The 25,300-nt window shown below is 43.0% G+C and overlaps 1 protein-coding gene across 2 annotated transcripts in view; it reads left to right on the forward strand.

The window, feature by feature from the left end:
- rngtt (RNA guanylyltransferase and 5'-phosphatase) overlaps positions 1 to 23,079 on the forward strand; it is a 348,813-nt gene extending 325,734 nt beyond the window's left edge. For both annotated transcript variants that reach the window (XM_084314923.1, XM_084314924.1), the window contains exons 15-16: positions 20,661 to 20,784; positions 21,809 to 23,079. In XM_084314923.1, coding sequence (XP_084171049.1) covers positions 20,661 to 20,784; positions 21,809 to 21,933 — 249 coding nt within the window. In that variant the 3' untranslated portion in view covers positions 21,934 to 23,079. The remainder of the gene's footprint in view (positions 1 to 20,660; positions 20,785 to 21,808) is intronic.
- Positions 23,080 to 25,300: the final 2,221 nt, after the last annotated feature.

Here is a 25,300-nt window from a genome sequence, read left to right on the forward strand (position 1 = left end):
GGTAATCTTGTGAGGTTGTCCGCCCATATCAAATCAAATCAAATGTATTTGTAAGGCCTGACAACACACGTTAATGTCCCCAAGAGCCGGACATGTCTTTTTTAAACAAGTCAAGAAGAAACATCACAATAAATCAAGAACAAAACAAAAAACACCATGCAATCCAAAATAAAATGTAAAATTAATAAATGCAACACTCCGAGACATACCCCACGTGAAGGTAAGGAAAAACTCACAAAAAAGCACCACAGCCAATGTGGAGGGGATAAACCTAAGAAGGGGGATCTCCCTTCTTAGATGTCGGTGATAGTAGTGTTGCTATGAAACAGGCGAAACAGTTGGTAACTATATACATATACGTGTAATGAAACACAAATAAGTACATGCAATAGCAACTGGGGTAGATAAGAACATTTTGAAAGATTGAAAATAGAATAGAGCTGATGACGGATCCATTTGAGGTATGGGGGCAACTTAGAGAGGATTGCATCCTCCCGGCCATCCCCACGAGACGTCCACCACTCCGGTCATCACACGAGACATCCACTCACAGGGAGACGGGGACAGGCGTTAGACAGTTTGCGTGTTTGTGATGGGCGGACATAGAAATAGATATGAATTGAAAATGGGGGACCCTGATGGAAACAAGACAAACGTCTTTCTCAGGTCTGCATCCCCTTAACAATTGTATGTATTGAGCCGTACTGTATTGTACCCATTCTGCAATCTGGTAAATAACGTTTTCATTCATTCATTCATTCATACATGTAGTAAGCATATATGTGAATAGAATAGATACATGTAGTAAGCATATGAATAGAATCAGAGTGTATAAGAGAATCACAATCAAGTAATAAATAGAACTAAGAACAACTGCAAGCATATGTATACAGGATGGGATACATGGGAAGATGGGATGAGACGATGGCTCAGGGCTATATGCCCCGGGGGGCAGGAGCAACCACTCAGAATAGGTCAAGGCAGAGCGCAGGTATGGTTCGGCGCTGCAGGTCAGACAGAAGGTGGTATGAAGCTGATCCATGATTGGAGAATTATCCGACGTTTTTCCCAATATATTTATCATTATTATCCTTCATTATTATCATGAGTAACATTTATTGTATACATTTATTGCATGAGTTAATTATTATCTGGTGCCGCCTAGTGGACGCACTTTGGAGTACGTATTGCGACTCTGAGCAGGTAAGCTGTCTCTGCGCCGGCGCATTGCGCTATTTAAGTGACACTCTCAGCCTAGACTGTAAGGTGAAAAGCCCTGTGGGCGAACTCTTGACTGGCCAACGGTACGTTGCATTGGATGCACCGTTAATATCCGCATTTCTCTTGAATTCATATATCTAGTTATTAATTGATGCCGTTTGTTTTCCTTTCCTTTTGTATAGGTAAATAATCTATAGACTGACTACAGTCTGATTGTATGCTGACTGACTAAAACGCTGACTGAATGTACATGCTGACTATAGACCAACTACATGCAGACCAACTAATGTCTGGCTACACTATCCAGAACCGGTTGCTAAATTGCAACCTAACTATCAACGAACTATCAACAGAGTCGACTTGGTTGAACATTACCGATACCATATCGACCTCTACTAACATTATCCACTAATGCTTGGATGTAAGCTACTATCAGCTACAAGCTAACCCCTTGTTTAATTGACCACCTGGTGATTATTATAACAAAGGATGAATTGGATGCTGGACATCAAGGTCCAAATAAACGAACATTCTTATAAAGTCCGAATTGTTTCTATGGTTTAAGTAAAGTCATTTCGCCCACACCCTTCCAAGGGGGATATCTAGTTGACTCATTGACTGAGACTGCTAGATAATTGGACAATGATCTCAGTGGTGCATAACCAATGTGGGGGTAGAACAGTCACTGCAATCTTGGCCATCACCCCGAGACATCCACCACCTTGGCCAACACTACGAGACAACCACTCAGAGAGATGGGGAGATGGGGACAGGGGTTAGAGAGTTCCCATGTGTGTAGTGGGCGGAGTTGGAGCCATAAATACATGTAGTGGGCATATTTATGCATACATGGTGACAATAGAATCAAAGTATATAAGAGAATTGTGAAATTAAGTAATGGATGAAAAAAAAAAAAAAAAAAATCTAACCCTAACTAACCATACTGTCATGCACTTGTCCTAATAAACTAACCTACACTGTAGCACTCAACACTTTGATGAACATTGTTACTCAGCTGATAGAGTTGTGCTCTTCCTGATGGCTTGTCGTACAGAACTTGTAAGTCGCTTTTGATAAAAGCGTCAGCTAAATGACTAAATGTAAATGTAAATGTAAAACTAAGAACTACTGCAAGCGTATGTAAACAGGATGAAATACAAGACGATGGCTCAGGGCCATATGCCCCGGGGGCAGGAGAAACCACTCAGAATAGGTCAAGGTAGAGCAGGTAAGGTTCAACGCTGCAGGCCAGACAGAAGGCGGTTTGAAGCTGTTCCATGGGGACCGGTGGTGCTCATGTCCAGTATGAGGTAGAAGGTCACTGGAATGTCTATATTGATAAATTCACTCAAAGACGGAGACAGGGGTTCAAAAATTCTAAACTAGACAGATTAAGCTAAGGGTCAGTCCCCGACCAGGTGAGATCAGGGTAGGTTGAAGGAGAGAGAGAAACCATTTATTTTTAACCCTAGGAATCGATAGAATACTACTATGTCTATACTAATAATCTTTATTTATATAGCACCTTTCATACATAGAATGCAGCTCAAAGTGCTTTACAGAGCAAAAAAATGTAAACAAATGTTTACAAAAAGAAAGTTAAAGGAACATTTTGGGAAATTAGCTTATTTGCCATCTACCCTGGAGTTAGACAAGAATATACATACCTTTTTCTTCTCTGTGCATGCAGTAGGAGTAGGAAGACGTTGGGAACTAGGCTAATGGAGGAACCTACTTCCAGTGACTGACGCTAAGCTAGGCTAACGGTGCGCATCTTCCTACTCCTACTGCATGCACAGAGAAGAAAAGGGTATGTATCTTAACACTCCAACATTTTGGGAACCCTGGAGTTAGACAAGAAGATACATACCTTTTTCTTCTCTGTGCATGCAGTAGGAGTAGGAAGACGTTGGGAACTAGGCTAATGGGGGAACCTACTTCCAGTGACTGACGCTAAGCTAGGCTAACGGTGCACGTCTTCCTACTCCTACTGCATGCATAGAGAAGAAAAAGGTATGTATCTTCTTGTCTAACTTCAGGGTAGATGGCAAATAAGCAAATTTCCCAAAATGTTGGAGACAGTGTTCCTTTAAGAAAAGAAAAGCATAAAATGTAATGACAACAGGGATTTTAAAATCAGCTAAAAGCAAGAGTATAAAAATAGGTCTTGAGCTGTGCTTTAAAGCTATCCACAGATGCTGCCTGTTTTAGGTGTAGTGGGAGATTATTCCAAGACGTCGGCCCATAGAAACAAAAAGCTGCTTCACCGTATTTTTTATATTTCATTGTAGGCACCTCGAGCAGGTCCGCACTAGAGGTGCGAGTTTCCTCCATAAACCAGGGAGGTTGTTTTTGCGGAGCACGTTTCATTTTAGGCTTAAGGGGAGCAGCAATGTCGAGCGTGCTACGCATCAGGAGCACCTCAAAAGAGGACAACTTAGAGTTTGAGTCGGATATAAAGTTGTGCTTGGAGTCGTAAATCAGAGCAACTCCACCTCATTTTTTGGAGGTGTGTGCGATATGAGAGCTACTAAAATTCGGGGGGGAAGCCTCTTTTAAGGGCAGGAAGTCATTAGGTTTAAGCCATGTCTCAGTGAGGCCCAATAAGTCGAGACTATGGTCTGTTATCAGCTCATTTACCAAAAGAGCTTTGGTTGGCAGAGAGCGAATGTTAATAAGGCCAACCTTCAAGCACTGTATTTAACAGTGATTTTCAGCCACGCGGGTAGGCTTAATTGCAATTAAGTTGGCACAGTTTATCGCACAAGGACGAGCTGGGTAAAGCGGAGCATAACCAGATATTCTCGTTTTGTTTGTATATACCGGGTTAGGGATAGAGATAGAAAGAGAGTAGTGGGGAGCCTGATGGGGGAGGGACCCAGCATGGTTAGGAAAGGTATAGGGATTGGCAGGCTCCATCGGTTTAGCATGACTGGCAGGCTCGCTACGAACCTGTACCCTGGCATGCTTGTGGTGTGGCTGTCAGCCCAAAGCTATGATCTTGTCTATATTTCTAAGATAAGAGAGAGGCGCCTTGCATATTAGGATGCACAACATCCTTTCTCAGCAAGCCAGGGCGATCCCGGAAAGAGGACCAATTATCCACGAACCCTAAGCCCTGTTCTAAACAGTATTTTTCCAGACATCGGTGTAAAGAAGCTGTCCTACTCAAGAACTCATCATCATGCCCGTTTACAGGCAGGGGGCCAGAGAAAATTACATCCTACAATCTTTATTTCCGACGTGTATAACAATATGATCAAATGTATCTTTAAGTGAAGCGGTCAGGTGGCGTAGCGGAGATTGCGCTCGTCACCAATGCAAGAGGCTGCGGTCTCGACTCCCGGAGTCAGCATTGCCTTGGCTTTGGCTGATCGCTATACTAACTCGTTTGGCTGGGTTAGGGGGAGGGAAGCCGTGGGTGGGAAACTGGCGTTGTGGACAGCTACATTGTAACGATAACACAACGCAGCTGTCAACTTTACTTTGTAACATTGTTTTTTCGGTCATTCATAAAATTGATTGAATGAAATTGATTGAATGAAAATAACAGATTGCAGAATGGGTACAATACAGTACGGCTCAATACACACAATTGTTAAGGGGATGCAGACCAGAGAAAGACTTTCGTCTTGTTTACATCAGGGTCCCCCATTTTCAATTCATCAGGACATATATGACATACAGATAAACTGACAGCCCTAATTACAACCTTTATTTAATGGTTAATATTTTGATAAAAGGTAATTTACTATATTTGTATGGCATTTACACTTAAAGTAGAAAAACAAAAGTAATCTGTAAAATAATAATTAATTTCCTGTGAAAAAACATTTATTTTTTACAGTACGTTACACACACAAATGCTACATTATGACAAATTTTATAAAGAAAGTATATTTAGATTCAAAGACTATTTTAATAGCTTTCTTTGAATACACAGTTTCTCTCCTGTGACGTACAAATGTTCAACAAAACCGCCAACATTGACTCAGCTAGACCTCTTTGTTATATCTGCAGCGCTAACAGAAATAAAAACAACCCAGGCCTATGTTAAAGTGCAGCTTGGCTTAGAGGATAATGTCTTGTATGAACTACCAGTAATATAAATTATATTAACAACAAAAATGTGTTACGCCTTCATGTCAGATGATTTTCAAAAAGGAAAATGTACTCTGTCGTTTACTCTACGCCATCCTAGGTTGTCAAAGTGGGCAGGGGTGAGGTGCGTTCTAGACCCATGTTACTGACCAGACACTCTATATCAGTGATGTCCGTTTACTGCAGAGTGGCAGCGCTAACAGAAATAAAAACAACCCAGGCCTATGTTAAAGTGCAGCTTGGCTTAGAGGATAATGTCTTGTATGAACTACTCAATCAATCATGTACCTCGGTGCGGCTGAATAACAGTAGCAGTGATCGCCTGCTGCGTCCATCGCGTGTATATATGTGTGCTAATATGGCGCGTTAGCGTTAATATGTGATTAATATGAACCAAAGCGTGTTAATATGTGATTAATATGATCGCCTGCTGCATCCATCGCGTGTATATATGTATGCTAATATGGCGCGTTAGCGTTAATATGTGATTAATATGAACCAAAGCGTGTTAATATGTGATTAATATGAACCAAAGCGTCGAACCAAGCGGGGATCTCATGCGCGTGCGCGCGAGCACCTGGGCGAAGGAAAAGGAAATGCGCATTACCGTACTGGCGTATGGCGAAGAATGCGGAAGCGCTCTTGCACTCTTCCGCTGGGATTAAGCTACACGCGGCCTGGCCTGCTTCTAAGGCCATGGTTACACTGGGGTAAAACAGCAACGTTCTATTTTCGAATGATTACGTTTGCATGTCCAAGTTAAAAAGAAACGCAGTTTTGGCAGGAAAGCGCGTTTTCCTAGTGGCAACGCTCAAAAGGTGTTTTCGTTTTGGAAACTCGCCGAAACTCGCCGACAATGGTGCCATGTAATTTGCGCGAGCCGGATACGGAGCCATTCTGCCCAATGCCCATGTGCAGTAGAGACCCGCACGGTTATTTCCAGTGTTTACAGCAGAGCTGTCCCAAGTAGCTGCGGCTACCAACGTGTTGTCAAGTTATTGTTATAAGGAACCCAGTACTCCTTCTATACGTGTAACCTGTAGCTTGGAATACCTTTTTCGACGCCGAATTCACTATGCAGTAAAGGAATATATCATCAGCCAATGGACATATCGATCTACCAGATGGCGATCGATAACTGGGAAATCCTTTTGGGGATCCAACTGGCCCACGGTAAGATCTTTTTCACGTAAATTACACGCTGATCAGACCTTGCTTTGATTGATTGATTGATTGAAAACTTTATTAACAGATTGCAGAATGGGTACAATACAGTACAGCTCAATACACACACTTGTTAAGGGGATGCAGACCAGAGAAAGACTTTCGTCTTGTTTACATCAGGGTCCCCCATTTTCAATTCATCAGGACATATATGACATACAGATAGACAGTATTGCTACATCTATACATGTATTACATACCAGATTTGCAAATACAGTACTGTTTGTGATACAAAAATAGTCCAGAAAAGGGAGTATATACATTTGACGTAAAAACTGTACATTGGAGGAGGTTGGGTGGGGTTGGGTGGGGGGGGGTTGGGTAGGGAAACACTGTACAACTGTACAAGCAAAACTGTACATTGGAATATTAACAACCATACTAGGTAATTTACTGTACATTGGAGGGGGTTGGGGGGGGGACACTGTACAAACAAGCAAAACTGTACATTGGAATATTGACAAAACCATACTAGGTAATTTACTGTACATTGGAGGGGGTTGGGTTAGGACATTTACAGGGGCCAGTTTCGAATTCCCGTAGGTGTTCTTTGAGAGTGGTTTTGAAAGTGGGTAGTGATTCACATTCCTTTACAGCTTTAGGTAGGGCGTTCCACATTGATGTGGCATAATTGCGAAACGTGTTTACTTCCTTGTTTGAGCCAAATCTGGGTTTAACATGATTTGTGGAGCTCCCTCTGGTGTTGTGATCGTGGTATTCACTGACCTTTGGGAAGTATTTTGACATGTACATGTGTAACGGATGGTATCGTGAAGCGCAGTCAAGAAGGGCTGGGGTGAGTAGCGGTGCTATGGGTTAAACTCACTCTCACATCCTCAAAAGACAGATAGACACGTTGCGAAGTAGTGAATTCACCTCTTGGTATAGAGGTCTGTGTTGTTGCCTGCGGTGTGGGAGACCGGGGTTCGACTCCCACTCGGGGCATCGAAGTGCCTTGGGTGGAGTGGAGTGAGTTTGAGAGGGTGAGTGTAATGGATGGTATCGTGAAGCGCAGTCAAGAAGGGCTTGGGTGAGTAGCGGTGCTATGGGTTAAACTCACTCTCACATCCTCAAAAGACAGATAGACACGTTGCAAAGTAGTGAATTCACCTCTTGGTATAGCGGTCTGTGTTGTTGATTGCGATGTGGGAGACCGGGGTTCGACTCCCACTCGAGGCATCGAAGTTTAATGTGACGTTGTCACAACCGTTACACATGGGTACCTTGGTCGTGTAGTGTATCTTAAAAACCAGGCCCATTGCAAGTTGCTGTACTCTGTCGTCTACTCTAAGCCATCCTAGGTTGTCAAAGTGGGCAGGGGTGAGGTCGGTTCTAGGAGTAAGGTCAAGCAGTAGTCTGACCAGTTTGTTTTGAGATGTTTGTAATTTTGTTTTTAGCGCCTTTGAGGTGCTTTGGTACCATGAGGTGCAAGCATAGTCGTAGTACCCTTGAATGAGTGCTCCTGCCAGAGTCTTCAGGGTATTCTTGATTACCAGAGAGGAGATCCGGTACAAGAATCGAGTTCGTTGGTTGACTTTTTTTATTACATTGGATGCCATTTTGTCACAGGAAAGATTAGCCTCTAGGATGGAACCCAGGTAGGTAATTTAATATTTCCTTGTGACAATATTGTCACCCACTGTAACTGAGAAGCCGTCGGTCTTGCTGAGTTTGTTATTTGAAACGAAGAGAATGGACTCTGTTTTGCCCATGTGTAATGATAGTTTGTTATCAGCGAGCCATATGCAGATTTTGCCTAGTTCCGAGCTGAGGGTTTTCAACCTGTAACTTGTTCTTGTCAGAGACCAGCAGGGCTGAGTCGTCCGCAAACAGGAACAAGTTGCAGTGTGATAGCCAACCACCCGGTCAGCGAATGTGGCTACTGAGGCTAACGCGGTTATTGGTAATCAATAATCAGAAACGACGTCCCCCGCCCCCCCCCCCCCCCCCGTTCATGCATTCATGGTGGACCATGAATACCGACAATATGCATTTTGCGTTTTAGCTCTAACTTCTGTAGTGCCGAATCGCTGTTCGATTTAATGTTATTAGCTTAGCGCCCTGTATCTCGCCTTCCAGGAAATATACTAGTCCAAATCCCATATAACGCTTATATTCACGAGGCTATAAAATGAGAACGTATTGATGAAAAAATTATTTCTTTAAGCCATTTTGAAGGGACGGTTTATGGTCTCAATTGACAATGAGAATGGACAGATAGCAATACTATAAAGTATAGATTTAGCTCTACAAACAGCCTCACATACAATACAAGTCTGTTTTGAAATGCTGAGATTAGACGGCCCCCAATGGCCCCGAATGTGTTAACAATTGTTTGTATTGAGCCGTATTGTATTGTACCCATTCTGCAATCTGTTAAATAACGTTTACATCCATTTATTCTGCTAGCATTAACGTTACTACGCTGCTAGCCACAATGCTATACTGTTATAATGGCATATCCCAATCACGTTAGCACTTAAGCTAACAAAATATGCGATCTTTTTGTGAGACTAAACTCCGCTCTTGGTGGTCAATTGTGTTGATGTTAGTTTTGTTTCATCAACAAATCATCAACAAATGAGGCAGAACACACAGTGAATGTAATCGTTTTTGTTTATTGCACTTTATTTCTTGCTGAAAAATAAATGCTATGTAGCTAAATGGCTCATGCGAGGTATAAAGATGGTGGCTTTTCTGAGATTTTGAGCAGGATGTGGAGTGACTCGTTCAACCTTTCTGATTGGTTGAAAATGGCCTTCATGTTTGAACTACATCGCCACCTACTGCTTTGGCATTGTACTACATGTATATACATCACTCGTGGTCAGGAGACAAAACGATGTCTAACTTGCCTGCCATTCTCCACTTGCACAACCTGAAAGTAGGCACTTCCGGCTGACTTCCGGTTGCCAATGGTACTTCCTGTCCCATCCAAATACATTGGTTTTAGCTACTTTTCTCCCCTTATTTAAACAACTTTGTCGTCACAGAGAGGCAATGAAACGTTTGTATTATTATAGTATAGAATGTATTTAATAAGCAAACGTTTGTCAGCAGGGTTTTTGGGCTGTATTTCATGTAAAAACGTTCACTGTTAGTTTACTTGCTCACGCTAATTAAGGCTAATACTGGCTAACAGAAGCTAGCGCAAGAAACGACGCCGCAAAGTATTGTTTATAGTGCATTTCTTGCCACCTTATAGCATTTGTACATTTGTATGACAGTCTATAATGCTCCCGTGAGGTTTTTCCGGACGTTTTGGTAATGATTTTCACTATAAAATCATATTTCTAAATGACAGGAAGTTGATGAAAACTGTCCGGAATAGCTTTGAGCTAACGATCTTTGCAGATGCATTGCAAGAAACGACGCCGCAAAGTATTGTTTATAGTGCATTTCTTGCCACCTTATAGCATTTGTACATTTGTATGACAGTCTATAATGCTCCCGTGAGGTTTTTCCGGACGTTTTGGTAATGATTTTCACTATAAAATCATATTTCTAAATGACAGGAAGTTGATGAAAACTGTCCGGAATAGCTTTGAGCTAACGATCTTTGCAGATGCATTGCAAGAAACGACGCCGCAAAGTATTGTTTATAGTGCATTTCTTGCCACCTTATAGCATTTGTACATTTGTATGACAGTCTATAATGCTCCCGTGAGGGTTTTCCGGACGTTTTGGTAATGATTTTCACTATAAAATCATATTTCTAAATGACAGGAAGTTGATGAAAACTGTCCGGAATAGCTTTGAGCTAACTATCTTTGCCGATGCATTCCAAGAAACGACGCCGCAAAGTATTGTTTATAGTGCATTTCTTGCCACCTTATAGCATTTGTACATTTGTATGACAGTCTATAATTCTCCCGTGAGGTTTTTCCGGACGTTTTGGTAATGATTTTCACTATAAAATCATATTTCTAAATGACAGGAAGTTGATGAAAACTGTCCGGAATAGCTTTGAGCGAACTATCTTTGCCGATACATTCCATTCTAAACGTAACGTTAGTTGTTCAAAACATTACCCGTCTATATAATTTGTTCCTCAACGTTATATAGACGGGTAATGTTTTGTAAACTAACTGCAGCCTGCTACAGTTAGAAGCTAACGTTAGCTAGCAAGCTGCAGCTTGCTACAGTTAAAAGCTAACGTTAGCCAGCAAGCTGCAGCCTGCTACAGTTAGAAGCTAACGTTAGCCAGCAAGCTGCAGCCTGCTACAGTTAGAAGCTAATGTCGAGGAACAAATTATATAGACGGGTAATGTTTTGAACAACTAACGTTACGTTTAGAATGGAATGCATCGGCAAAGATCGTTAGCTCAAAGCTATTCCGGCCAGTTTTCATCAACTTCCTGTCATTTAGAAATAAGATTTTATAGTGAAAATCATTACCAAAACGTCCGGAAAAACCTCACAGGAGCATTATAGACTGTCATACAAATGTACAAATGCTATAAGGTGGCAAGAAATGCACTATAAACAATACTTTGCAGCGTCGTTTCTTGCGCTAGCTTCTGTTAGCCAGTATTGGCCTTAATTAGCGTGAGCAAGTAAACTAACAGTGAATGTTTTTACATGAAATACAGCCCAAAAACCCTGCTGACAAACGTTTGCTTATTAAATACATTCTATACTATAATAATACAAACGTTTCATTGCCTCTCTGTGACGACAAAGTTGTTTAAATAAGGGGAGAAAAGTAGCTAAAACCAATGTATTTGGATGGGACAGGAAGTACCATTGGCAACCGGAAGTCAGCCGGAAGTTACTACTTTTAGGTTGTGCAAGTGGAGAATTACGTAGCGTTCTGAAAAACGAAACTGAAACTGAAAACTGAAAACAAAACTGGCCCTAGTGTAACCGCAGCCTAAGTTCAGTGGCATGACTGCGGACAAAAAAATAATTATAAAAAAATATATAATAATTATTTTTATTTTTATTTTTTCAAGTTCTGGGTTTTTTAAGTCGTATTTGGGGGCAATTGACCAACGGTTTGCTTTCAACCCATGAACTCATTCCTCTCACCTTTTTATATATATTTCTTTATTTTCTCTACTAAAACTGTATTGTATTGTTTGTTTTGTAAAGTGTCTTTGAGCATTAGGAAAAGCGCTATATAAATCTGATGTATTATTATTATTATTATTATTATTATTATTAATGGTAGTTTTTTTTTGTTTTTTTTATCTGGGTAAGAGTTTCTTATCTGGTTAAGAGTGCTCTCAACCACTCTTAGAATTTGGTCTTGCCTAAGAAAAGCAAAAATAAGAAAACATTGCTGAATCCCAGGTAAGAACAAAATAAGAAAAAATGCTAGTTAAGAACAAAATAAGAGGAAATCTGTTCTTATATCGCTTCGTGAATGAGGCCCAATGTCAGCGGGTGGGGTTGGAGCTGCTGCTTCAATTTTGACCAGTCAAATCAGCTCTTCTCATTCCCTTCAAGAGCAGTGCGTCCCAAGGTGCAGCATATTGACAATTTTGCATGACTGAGATAAGTCCACACCGGGGCTCCGTCAGAATAACAAACGGTAGAGATCCAGGCGCATTAATATTCCCTGCCTGTATTGCCCATAGCATCATCTACGGTCACTCACACTCCACATCTGGAAGCACACAAATGTTTGCTAAATTGTATAAAAAATATAAGAATTCCCAGCCAGCACCAAAGATAGTCTACACACCTGATGTTTCAACAGTCCTCATCTATATAAATGGCTGCATTTATATAGTGCTTTTATCCAAAGCGCTTTACAATTTGTTCCTCACATTTTACCCATTCACTCACATTCACACACCGACAGTGGAGGCAACCATGCAAGGTGCCAACCTGCTCATCAGGAGCAATTAGGGGTTAAGTGTCTTGCTCAAACATCCGTAAACCTCCGGATTACCAGACGACTGCTCTACCTCCCAAGCCACTGTCTCCTCATCGGTCTTCCCCACTGTCCCGCTCAACCCTGAGGAATACTCAGGAGCAGAGTGTGTTGGCTCTGTTTGAGCAAACATCCTGCTCATAAGACTGTAGATTGAGAAGACTGCAACCTTACACTTGTAAATTATTACACTAGACTAGATTTCTGCACGATTGCGAGGTCTCCTATTTAGCCGTCATCACCTTATCTCATGTTTCTCTTGTAGCTTGTTTGCGTTCATTTAGTTGGTTGAATGACTGTAATGGAATCTCTGTCACCTGGTGGTGACCATGATGTTTCCTGTGCGTAATGATGAGCATCGACTGGTTCTAATCCACACGTGAGTTCAATATCCACAAGTGTAAAGTTTAAATATCTTTCTGGTTAACAGATTACATGTTGTGTTCAGTGCGCCCTCACCTAGCCTGCTGCAATAGTTATTATTTTATTTCGATTTAATTATATGCCAAAATGGATCCCAAAATTGCATGCCAGCGCATTTTTATCGACACCCCCCCCCCCCCCCCCCCCCAGCTGCGCCCACCCCATCCATCTCTGCGCAGGGGCATTCATGTTGAGCCATGAAATTACCAAACGGGCACAAGCGGTAATAATTTGCCTTGTGCCCGACCAAATTGCCTCAGACCGGTCACACTCACTGAAGTCTGAAGCAGGGCCATTTGGTGCCGGTCCACGTGGAAGATTTCAATGTCCTGGTCGAACGGGAGACATTTCTGTCCAATAGTATCTGTGTTTATTGAGCTTAAGAACAATTGATATTGAAGACTCTATAAAGAACGTCGTCATCATCAGGACATCAGGATTTATAATATTCTTTATTGAAAAGTAGGCTACTTTTGCTTATACATTATATTCCAAATAAAATAAGTGGCGTCAATGGTCTCGCATGCATAATGCTATTTTAAAAATAAAGATATAAATATCCCATTTGTTGGGGCAACACACAGACCTACATATTCTCAGATAAAATAAAACCCAATCAAAATGACATGTCGGCCTATCTGGCTGATAACATTTTAATTACGGTGTGCTGCTGCTGACTTGAAATCAAATCATCTCAGTTTGCTACAGGCCTTTTCTCAGATTTAAATGGAATAAAAACAAAAAAATAACCATAACCTATTCTTGGCTCATATCATTTGACTTCTCGTGCTTTTTCTCAGCGGTGAAGCGCTGCCGACTTAAAAGGTGCCAAGTGTCTCTCCACAACTTGCAATGCACATAAAGCTCAAGTTAGACTTCTGCATCAAATTGACAGCGACGCTTGACCAAGGGAAGCGCCCAAAGCCAAGGAGCCGACCAGCAAGACCTACGTGCAGCTGGTCAGAGATTTAACTGCGCGTCAACGGACATCGTGTAGGTGTGATGGTGGGAGAAAGGAGCCGCCACGCAGAAGTCTAATTCAGCCTTGAGCCTCGTGACCTCGTCCTCCCCAAGGCCACTCCGCTGTGTTGCTTGCTTTGATACGGTTCTGCAGAGAGAACCCTCTCTCTGCTTGCACACTGGAGATGGGCATCAAACAGGCTTATTTTCACTAGGGATGCACCGATCCGACTTTTCAGTCCCGATACCGATACCTGGGCTTTGGGTATTGGGCTCGGCCGATACCGAGTACCGATCTGATACTCATTGTTCAATTAATAAACTGTATGCCTCACTGTGTGGAAGAGACTGGGATCATTCTTTCTTTTTTTTTTTTTTTTTTTTTATGTGTCTGTTTATTGGTTTTTTTTCCAGTGCAACCAACATTTACAAATTATATGTACTTGAAAATATTCTATTTGAAACACAAAAACAGCAGACATCAAGACAAAGTGACATGCAGACAAACAAAAAAAAAAGACAGTTTCAGAGAGAGATTTATAGTGTTGGTAATAAGAAATATATAAAAGAAAAAGATATATTTATAATAATAATAATAATAATAATCATAATAAAGTAAAAATAAAGTATATAATAATAATTATATTATTATTTATTATTAATAATATTATATAATTATTATTATTAAAAGGCACAGCAGCGCCTTTTCTATCTTAGGAAGCTTAAATGGGCTAAACTCCCACAGGGACTGATGGCCAGCTTCTACCACTGCGCAGTAGAGAGTGTACTCACGTACGGACTACTGGTGTGGTTTACTGGCTGCACCAGGGCAGAGAAGGAGGCCCTCCACAGAGTGGTCAAGGCTGCGAGGAGGATCACTGGAGCTAGCCTCCCAGATATCTCCACAGTCTTTACCTCCCGCTGCCTACGGCGTATAAATAACATCTTACTAGACCAGTACCACCCAGCAAACCATCTCTTTCAACTGCTGCCCTCTGGTCGAAGGTACAGATCCATCCAGTCCGGAACCAGCAGACTGACCAACAGCCTCTACCCACGGGCTGTCAGGCTGCTCAACGACGAACATCAACTTGCCCCCCCCCGCATCCCACCCCCGGTGACATAACTCCCACTCCCACATTACAACAATAACTGTGAACCGGACTTGCATTGCTGCACTATACAATACTTCATCCTTTGCAAGTCAACGCCCCCCCCCCCCCCCCCCCCTCCTTCCATCAACTCACTGGACTGAAATATTTATATTTATTAATTTATTTGCACAAGCACTAGATGCACTTGGGACAATGATGGTATGTTATATATTGGGACATTGATACTCTATTACTATATTACTATTATTATTGACATTATTATTTTGCACATGTTATATCTTATGTTGTATGCCAGTGGTGATGTTCCTAACAAATTTCGTTGTACCAACAATGACAAATAAAGATCTATTCTATTCTATTCTATTAAAAAATAAAAAGTAAATTAGTTTTATTTTTTAAATAAGGCGATACCTTTGAAAAAGTTAGTACAGCAATTCATAGGTCAACCAACTCTGGTGTTGATTTGGTGCATCAAAGGAGAAAGTTTGAAGGGGAGGGATGGGTGAGTAGTGTACCAAGGGTATTGTGTGAGTGAGTATCAGTCTGGGACTATGGGAAGGTGGGTCCTCTCAACATAGGAAAAGAAGGGAGCCCACATAGGAAAGAACTTGTCTGTAGATCCTCGGAGTGTGTGTCGGATTTTTTCTAGTTTAATACAGTTAAGAATAGATTTATCATTATTTTGTGCAAGGCAACTTGACTTAAAACATTACTTTCCTAACTTAGTGAAACAAAATGTAACAAATTAACACATAGATATAAATGTACTGAATTGTTATTTATTATTACAATTAAATAACAATTATTTTTTTTAATAAATTATTACAATTGTCTCCGATGCCCGATCTAGCTCATATCGGGCCGATATCCGATATCAATATCAGATCGGTGCATCTCTAATTTTCACTATACATTATGACTGTTAACGCCGCCATTTTAGTGCTGGGTGATTTCAATAGCGCCAATCTGAGAAAGGTATTACCTGACTTCTATCAGCATGTGACTTGCAACACCAGAGGCGGTAACATCCTAGATCACTGTTACACGCAATTTAAAGGTGGCTACAAGGCTCATTCTGATAGTGGCTTTGGTAAATCAGATCACGCGTCCATCTTTCTTTCACCAATGTACAAACAGAGAATCAAAAGTACTCCTGTAGTCTCGCGAGAGGTGCAGAAATGGGATTTGACGTCAGAGGAGACGCTCCAGTCTGCGTTTGACTGCACAGACTGGAATGTGTTCCGCGACACAGATAACATTAATGTCTACACGGAGACAGTGCTGGACTATGTTTGTACTATGGTGGAAGAAACAATCCCCACTACCAAAATGAGAGTTTACCCAAATCAAAAACCCTGGGTAGACAAATCCGTCCGTGAAGCTCTGAGAGAGCGCACCAAAGCATACAACGACGGCCTAGTGGCAGGCAACATGGATGACCACAAGGTGGCGCGATACAACGTAAGGAGGACAGTGTCAGAGGCCAAACGGCGCTACAGGGATAAAATTGAACTCCAGTTTGAACAAGCTGACTCTAGAGCTATGTGGCAGGGGCTCAAAACGATGACAGACTACAAAGGCGCCTCCCTCAAACTGAACAGTGACATCTCCTTAGCAAATGACCTCAATACCTTCTATGCGAGGTTTGATGCTGGTAATAACAACACCAGCTCACAAGCCACGGCAATGGGGGGGGGGGGGGGGGTCGGCTGCTGATGGAGGCGCAGTGTTCAGGGTAACAGAGCATGAGGTGAGGCGGACCTTTAAAAAAGTGAATATCAGGAAGGCAGCAGGTCCGGACGGCATCCTCGGCCGCGTCCTAAAAGTCTGTGCCGACCAACTGGCCCCAGTATTCACTGACATATTTAACCTGTCCTTAGAACAGGCTGTCATCCCCACCTGCCTGAAGAAGTCCACTATTATCCCTGTACCCAAAAAATCCAAGCCTGCTTGCCTCAACGACTACCGCCCTGTAGCTCTCACCTCCATAGCCATGAAGTGCTTTGAGAAGCTAGTAAAGGGCTACATCTGCTCCTCCCTCCCCATCAACATGGACCCCCTGCAATTTGCATACTGCCCCAACAGGTCCACGGAGGACGCCATAGCCCATGTGCTGCACACAGCAGCATCACACCTGGACGAGAGGCAGGGGAACTATGTGAGAATGCTATTCATCGACTACAGCTCGGCATTCAATACCATAGTCCCCTCCATACTCATAGCCAAGCTCAGGGACCTGGGCTTGAACTATGACCTCTGCCAGTGGGTCTTGGACTTCCTGACTGGCAGACCCCAGGTGGTGAGAGCAGGCAACTGCACCTCCTCATCCATCACCCTCAACATAGGGGCCCCCCAGGGCTGTGTTCTGAGTCCCCTCCTCTACTCCCTGTACACACACGACTGTGTGGCTCAGCGGAGTAGCAATACAATCATCAAATTTGCTGACGACACAGTGGTGGTGGGCCTGATCTCTGCCAACGACGAGAGGGCCTACCTGGAAGAGGTCAAGGTCCTGGCGGGATGGTGCCAGGAAAACAGCCTCTCCCTGAACGTCAGCAAAACAAAGGAGATGATTGTGGACTTCAGGAGGTCGGGGGTCAAGGACTACAGCCCCCTCAGCATCGACGGGGCACCGGTTGAGAGAGTCAACAGCTTTAAGTACCTCGGAGCCTACATATCCGAGGACTTGACATGGACCACACACATTGACAGTGTTGTGAAGAAGGCACGACAACGCCTCTACTTCCTCAGGCGCCTAAGGAAGTTCCAAGTCAGTCAGAAGATCCTTAAGAACTTCTACTCATGTACAATAGAGAGCATCTTGACCGGCAACATCACCTCCTGGTTTGGGAATAGCACTGCACAAGACCGAAGCAGACTACAAAGAGTGACACGTTCAGCCGAACGCACAATTGGAGGGGGGCTCCCCACCCTCCAGAATATTTACAACAAGCGTTGCAAGGGCAAGGCTAAGAGAATCATTAAAGACTCCAGTCACCCGAACTGCTGCGGTCAGGCAAGCGATACCGGAGTCTCAAGGAGAGCACAGAAAGACTCAGAAGAAGCTTCTATCCCCAGGCCATCAGGCTGCTAAACGAACAATGAACACTACACAACAACAACCACCAAACGCACATAGCACACACATCCACACGCACACACTCACTTTAAACAAACACACTGTAGCACCCACTCCACACACTTTATAGCACACACCCACTTTAAACAAACACACTGTAGCACCCACTCCCCACACTTTATATTTATTGATGAAGGATTGCACTACAACTCGTACACCTTACTGTAAATTGTACCTAAATTGTACCTCATCCCATTTCTGCTTTGCACTATATAGTACTGTACATTAGTACACTGCATAGTATTGTATATTATATGGTAACTCAGAACATTGTACATATGTCTATACCGAACACTGTGACCTCATTTTTCTTCTTCTAAATTACATGCTATACTATGTCATTGATACTATCTTGTCTAGCACAGTCTCTGGAGCGTAACAGTAAGAAGCATTTTGTATGAAAGTATTCTGTACTTCTGTATGACAACTATTAAAGAAACTTGAAACTTGAAACTTGACTGGAGAGATTTAAATATGTCGGACCTCAACAGATTTTCCCGGTAAAGATAATGGTAATTACAGGATAATGGAAACCCTGGTCTGATGGGATCCCAGCAAACCCACTACTTAACAGGATGCATTTCCGCCAAAACCTCCTACAGTGTTTGGCAGCTTCCCCTGCTTGGCTTCAGCATCACGCAATCTCTCGCCACTTCAGTTTGTCTGTCTGCTGCTGTGCTTAAAGTAGGGGGAATGTGATTGGATGTGCAGTGTTGTTGGCATGGATATTAGATTTAACAAATATGTGTAAAATAATTGCACCAAATGTAATGATGAGGAGGAGTAAGGTACATGGGGAGCATTTGATTATTGCCACATGTCATGGTCATTATCTCTAGTGTGATTATATCCTCAACCTGTCACCTCCTCCTCTATCCGTGTGTGCATTCTCTCTCTCTCTCTCTCTCTCTCTCTCTCTCTCTCTCTCTCTCTCTCTCTCTCTCTCTCTCTCTCTCTCTCTCTCTCTCTCATATATACACACACACACAATATCCCCTTTATTGGAGATTCGATCCCCCCCTTGAGTGCCAACATGTACTCCAGGAGCAGAAAGCCTCTTGCTTTGCACCTTGGTGCCCTGCCAAAAGTCCAGTGGTGCCCAAACCCTGGCGTCGGCTAGACCTTATCTCCTCCGGGGCGACCTGGCGGCAGGCCCACTCTGAACCGTGGGGGTCCTTCTCTACAGCACCACCCTGCCACATAGTCATTACATACTGGATGATTTAACAGGTGTTATCAGTGTAGCCAAAGTGCAAATCGAGGATGAGAGCCTTTTAGGGAAGTCACTTCACAATGTATTTTTATTGGCGTTTTGCTTACTGTTTGTGTTTGGATTTGATAAAGATTTGGTCTCTTCCACAGCATGTGAAATTTAAATTTCCATAAAAAATTTTTGTGAGTGACAAATTAGCAATAGATGCGCAAATGTCTTCGTCGGTTTTCAGCATTACACAGTTTGACATATTCATGAAGTCAAACTCTTGCATTATATTGAACTCCCCAACATGTTAACATGTCGTGTCAAAAGTGAAGGTTGGCGCTAAAGAGTGAGTTCAGCACTGGTCTACCACCAGAGAGACCCAGGTTCAAGCCTCAGTAATGTAGAGGTAAAAGCACTGGTCTACCACCAGAGAGACCCGGGTTCAAGCCTCAGTAATGTAGAGGTAAAAGCACTCGTCTACCACCAGAGAGACCCGGGTTCAAGCCTCAGTAATGTAGAGGTAAAAGCACTGGTCTACCACCAGAGAGACCCGGGTTCATATACCTTAACAAGCAATTGTGTACCCGGTGGGGGTATGGTCGTTGCAATAGCGACTCCTACTGGTCTGTCAGGGTGCCTGTTCAGCAGGGAGGAGAACTGGGGGAGATACGCTCTCCCGGTGAAACTCCTCGCTGTCAGGTGAAAAGAAGTGACTTGCGACTTGTTTTCATTTTCTCATCTTTGTTCATTTTTGTTTACCTTTTTCTTGTCATATCTGTTCATGTCAACTTTGCACTTAATTGTAAGTCTGACCAGAGCTCTTTCTCACTTTCTGGTCAGACGCTTGTGTGTACGTGTACATTTGTCTCTCTGATTGTAAACTGAGGATACTCTTTCTGTGGCCACAGAAACAGAAATAAACTAAACAGAAATAAACTATGTTCTATTTTTGATACAATTTGACTCATCTGAATTTCTACAGTTCGACTGTTTGGCTCATTTAAAATATTCCACAACATCATCTACATTCTACACCCTCGCCTGACCCGACAGGAATAGCGCAGTGACCAGGATCATGACGCACATGGGGAATTGGCATAATGACTAAATTAGGGGGGAAGGGGGGAGAGACAGAGTCCTATTTTATACTTACTGTACCAATGATGCTGTCAATCTGTAGAGGCCTTCCGCTGCAACCTGTGCTGTTCTTCATACTGGAGCTCTGTCTAGTTAGCCACCAAACTAATGCAAAGTCAATGGGGCCGCGCTCCAGTCTGTAAAAGCTCTGAAATAAATGCTGAAACCTACTCCACACAATGCACCCCCCACACGCAAATACACACACACACACACACTCTCTAATCTGTCACCCCTTTAAATGTGTTCTCTTTTTAGGCCACTAAGGAGCTGAAACTGTATGACAACAAGATCATCGAATGCACCTTTGTCAACAACACCTGGGTGTTCATGAAGCAGAGGATAGACAAGAGCTTCCCCAACGCCTACGACACAGCCATGGGTAAGACTTGAGAGCCTGCCTGGAGGTATCTCTATTAATATCTCTATGCTCTTTTATCAGTCTCCATATCTCTACATCCTCTCTATCTCTGTCAACAATAAGACAAGAGGTTGGCCGTTAGATTAATGGCTCACTTCATTTATATTTCAGCCCAGCTTTCTGTCTGACGTTTGATGTCTATTATTACCCTGCGTCAGTGTGGGCATGTGTTGATGTGTTAGTGATGATTCACGAGTATGAGATGAATGTTTCATGTTTGGTCCCATGATTCTGTGTCCCACGCTTCTGGTCCAGGCTGTTCTCTTTGCTTTCTCATCCTTCGCTTGATCGAATCCCTGTGACCTTTTTAGCTGCAAATGTCACGGTTTGATTTTGGGTTGTTTTACATGACCTTTTCAATCTGCTTCAGTCCTATTATTTTCAGTTTTTTTTGTGAAAGCTTGAGGGCGCCAAAGCAGATCAGTCTTGTACTCGAATTATGTATTTATTGATTTAAATTTGACCATTATTTATTCAGGGGAGCCTATTGAGACAAAGGTCATTTCCAGAAGAACTTTTAAACCTTTCTTTGTCTTTTGTGGTTTCAAGGGTTTTTACTTGACATCTCTGAAAATACAAAATCACCTCGTCCCATAGGAGGCAAAGCCTAGGAAGAGCCTGTCACTGTGTCTGTGGTAACTTCCTTCCTCTGTGTGCTCTCTCTCTCTCTCTTTCTCACTCTCTCTTCCTCTCTCTTTCCCTCTCTCTTTCTTTCCCTCTCTCTCCCCCCCTCTTTCTCTCTTTCCCTCCCTATCTCCCCTTCTCTCTCTCTCGCTTGCTCTCTCCCTCTCCATCTCTCCCTCTCCCTTTCCCTCTTTCTCTATCTCTCTCCCTCTCTCTCACCCCCTCTCTCTCATCTCTATTCCCCCCTCTCTCTCTCCCCTTCTCTCTCTCTCTCCCCCCCTCTCTCTCCCCTCCCTCTCTCTCTCGCTCTCTTTCTCTCTCTCTCTCCCCCCCCCATCCCCCCTCTCTCTCTCCCTCTCAGCTGTGTGCAACAGTATCAAGCATCCCGTCACTAAGGAAATCCTCTTTGAGTTTCTGGACCGCCATGCGCAGGGAGTGCAGGCAGCACAGAGCCGGAAACACCCCCAGATCCGGACGCTGAGCTGATGCCACCTCCCGCTCCAAAGAAGCCCAACCGTGACACACCGTAGCGCAGGGCCAGCCCGTACCATAGCACAGGACCCGGGGTCCTTCTGGACTGTACCATAGTAGCAGTGTGTATAATATTCATGACCGCGTCACCAGCTCTATCCTCCCCTCCAGAGAAAGACGTTTGCGAAGCCTCCTTAAACCTTTTACTGCCCTCTCGCAGGCCCTATTATCTGAAGACCTTTTATCTGAAGACCTTTTCAAAGGAAATTGTTTGCAATGAACCCATTGACCATATTCACACAGCGTTCATTTTGCTCTTATGTCATGCTCCGGTTGGGATTCCCACCCAAGGTGGGAACAGGGTGGAAAGAAATCCCAACCTGAGCATGACATAAGAGCAAAATGGCCGCCATGTGAATATGGTCCATTAGCCGTATCTTGTAGAGTAATTTCTAGCTTTAACTGCGGATGTTCTTATTAAAGTTGTAAACAAGAGTTTAGTTTTGTTTTTGTTTAGTTTTTTCATTTTTTTTTTTTTTTTTTTTTTGAGTTAACTAATTAGTATTTATCAACAGTAGAGTTGTTATGGCTACCATGTGCAGCTGGTTATGCAGACCTTGTGTGTTTTGTTGAGCAACTGTTTGCTTGTATTCAATGAGGAACAAACATCATCAGCATCTCGTCTTCATCTTTCCTTAGTGAAACTAAAGATCAAAGTCAGACATTAGAAGACGGAGCTCTAGTGAAGTCCACAACGATATTCTGGTACCATTGACACGGATCAGGATATACAGCATATGTTCCAGCTCTGGTTGTCTGTACGCCTCCACATCCCCACAACTTCACTTCTCTGAAAGGACTCGTTGTGTCGAGGTATCGAGACAGTCGCACATTCTTTTCTGTTTTTTTCTGTCGTGTTTTGTAGGGAACCATTCATGCTTTACTTGCCAGCTTCCATAAACCACTGCTCAGACTAACGAGATGAATGATGCACTGCATTTGTTGGTTGGTTTACACCATTAAAACAGTATCGAATGGGACAGGGGGGGTATTTTTATTTTATTCTATATTATTTTATTTCGGAGTAATGATGATCTGCCTATCGAATGAGTGAATGGAACCTGATGTAATGTAATGAAATTATTGAAAGTTTGCAGAATATTTATGTCTCTGTCTTTCTTACTGACATACTGACTGATGGTTAACTTCTACAGATGTCTGAACTATGTTTAGACATGACGGGTACAACCAAACCACCAGGTACAACCAAACCACCAGGTACAACCAAACCACCAGGTACAACCACAACACCAGGTACAAAGTACAACCACAACACCAGGTACAACCACAACACCAGGTACAACCACAACACCAGGTACAACCACAACACCAGGTGTGTGTCTGTCTGTCGGAAGCCACTGTTCTGGATGAGCTGTGCTCTTCCTTCCTGGCAGCACATGGAAGCTGCTGATCCTCATCAAAACCTCGCTCAGCTGGTGCTGTGAGCTGCTGAAGGAAGAACCCGAGAGGTGCGGCTGTGCCTAGATGTGTGTGTACGACGATGAGGTGACCTATTCTTGACAACGCCAACCTTTCTTGTGAGGATATCTTGGCCGGTCACAACAATATGGAAACTAGATACTCAAGAAATCCCATGTCAGCTCTACTTTAAAGGGAAATTCCACCACAAAGAAACATTAAACTTCATTGATGTATAACTGATTAATTCTATGTGGCTGATCGCCAAAGCGATCTCTACTCAGGAATATTGTCAATGGAAGGTGCTAATTTGGTTGAGCTATATGTCATAATGAGGTGCAATTTTTTGAAGACTTACGACAATTCCTGATACGGTCAGCTTCCCACTCTCTCACCAGGTAACAGAGTAACCAGAAGCTCAGCCCCTTCCCCTCCTTGTGTGTGTTTAGTAGGAGTGACAGCATTTGACTGGCATTGTCTGATGCCTGCCCTTTTTTGCCTCAGTGTAGTCCTTTGTAAAGCAGGAAGCTGGAGCTTGAGCAGTAGTTTCTATCTCTCTGGCCTGACGCTACATACAGAGCTGGCTGTGGGCTCAGTTTTTTTTTTTTATCCACTTTTTCTCCCATTTTCTATATTTTCTCCCATCCCAATTTCGTATCATCCAATTCAACCCTCCCCTGTCACGGACGCTGTTTCTTGCCTCCCACAAGCCGGCTGCAATGTGGACTAAGTCATACATAGCACAAGTCCCCTCCGGTACTTGAGGTAACAGCAGTCGCATCTTTTCACCTGCGCAGCTCGATCTCTCAGTGGCGAGGAGTAACGCGTTGGAGGCTCACGCTGCCCCCGACACTTCCTGATTCTACTGCGCAGGCGCACCAACCGACCTGTAGGAGTCGCTGTCCACAACGCCCGATCCCCACCCATCAGTTTCCCACCCCCTAATACGGCCAATGTGTATTAGTACGGACGACCAGCTAAACTGAAAGCAAATGTGGAGCGCTGGGCTCGAACTGACGAGCCCAGCGTCTCCAGCATTTTGTGGCGAGTGCATTGCCCACTACGCCACGTAGCCGCCCTAGGGCTCAGTTTAAATTAAAGTAACTTCTATAAATACAAGAAAGGCCCAGAGTGGAATTCCTTTTTAAGGGCTTAGTGAATATAATCTGATGCAATATCCTCATAAATAGACTCATATCAACATGTGTGTGTAGGCACGGTTTGGGCTGCAATGCGCGTCTCCTCCAGGCTGAGTGAGAGATTATGGAGGCTTACATTTGGCTCAGGTGTGTGTGTGTGCCTCGACACAGTGCTATTAAATCCAGAGAGAAGACTTGAATGCAATTTCTGCGGAATAGTATATCTTGAATAATGCATTTCTACTACACAGATGGGTAACATGGGAGGAAGATGGGATTCCTCACTCTGTAGCTCAAAACCTTGGGGTATTGACATTTAATGTGTGTGTGTTTAAATGGACTGCATTTATATATAGCACTTTTATCAGGACAGCTGAAAGCCGCCCAATTTTCCACCCTCTACTAAAAACACTCCTTTTCAATATATATATATATATATATATATATATATAATATATTAAAAAAAAAAAAAAAAAAAAACTTACTGTACGTATTTTTACTATTATGTACTATGCCTATACTACTACCTACTATGCACTCAGGTTCGGCACCGCTAGACAAACGATACCACTGACCCTTAGCCACCAGAAGTGCACCCCTCCTGCCTGCTTGTTGTGCACAGTTTGTAAGTACCGGTAGCTTTGGATGCAAGGTGCCGACCTGCTCATTGGGAGCAGTTTAGGGGTTAAGTTACAGAGTGTTTAATGACTCTGGGCTTTATACTTCAAGACACACACGGTTACATAGGAAAGTAAAATGCTTGG

The sequence above is a fragment of the Notolepis coatsorum genome (assembly GCF_963971535.1).
Source record: "Notolepis coatsorum genome assembly, chromosome: 5".
Lineage (NCBI taxonomy): Eukaryota > Metazoa > Chordata > Actinopteri > Aulopiformes > Paralepididae > Notolepis > Notolepis coatsorum.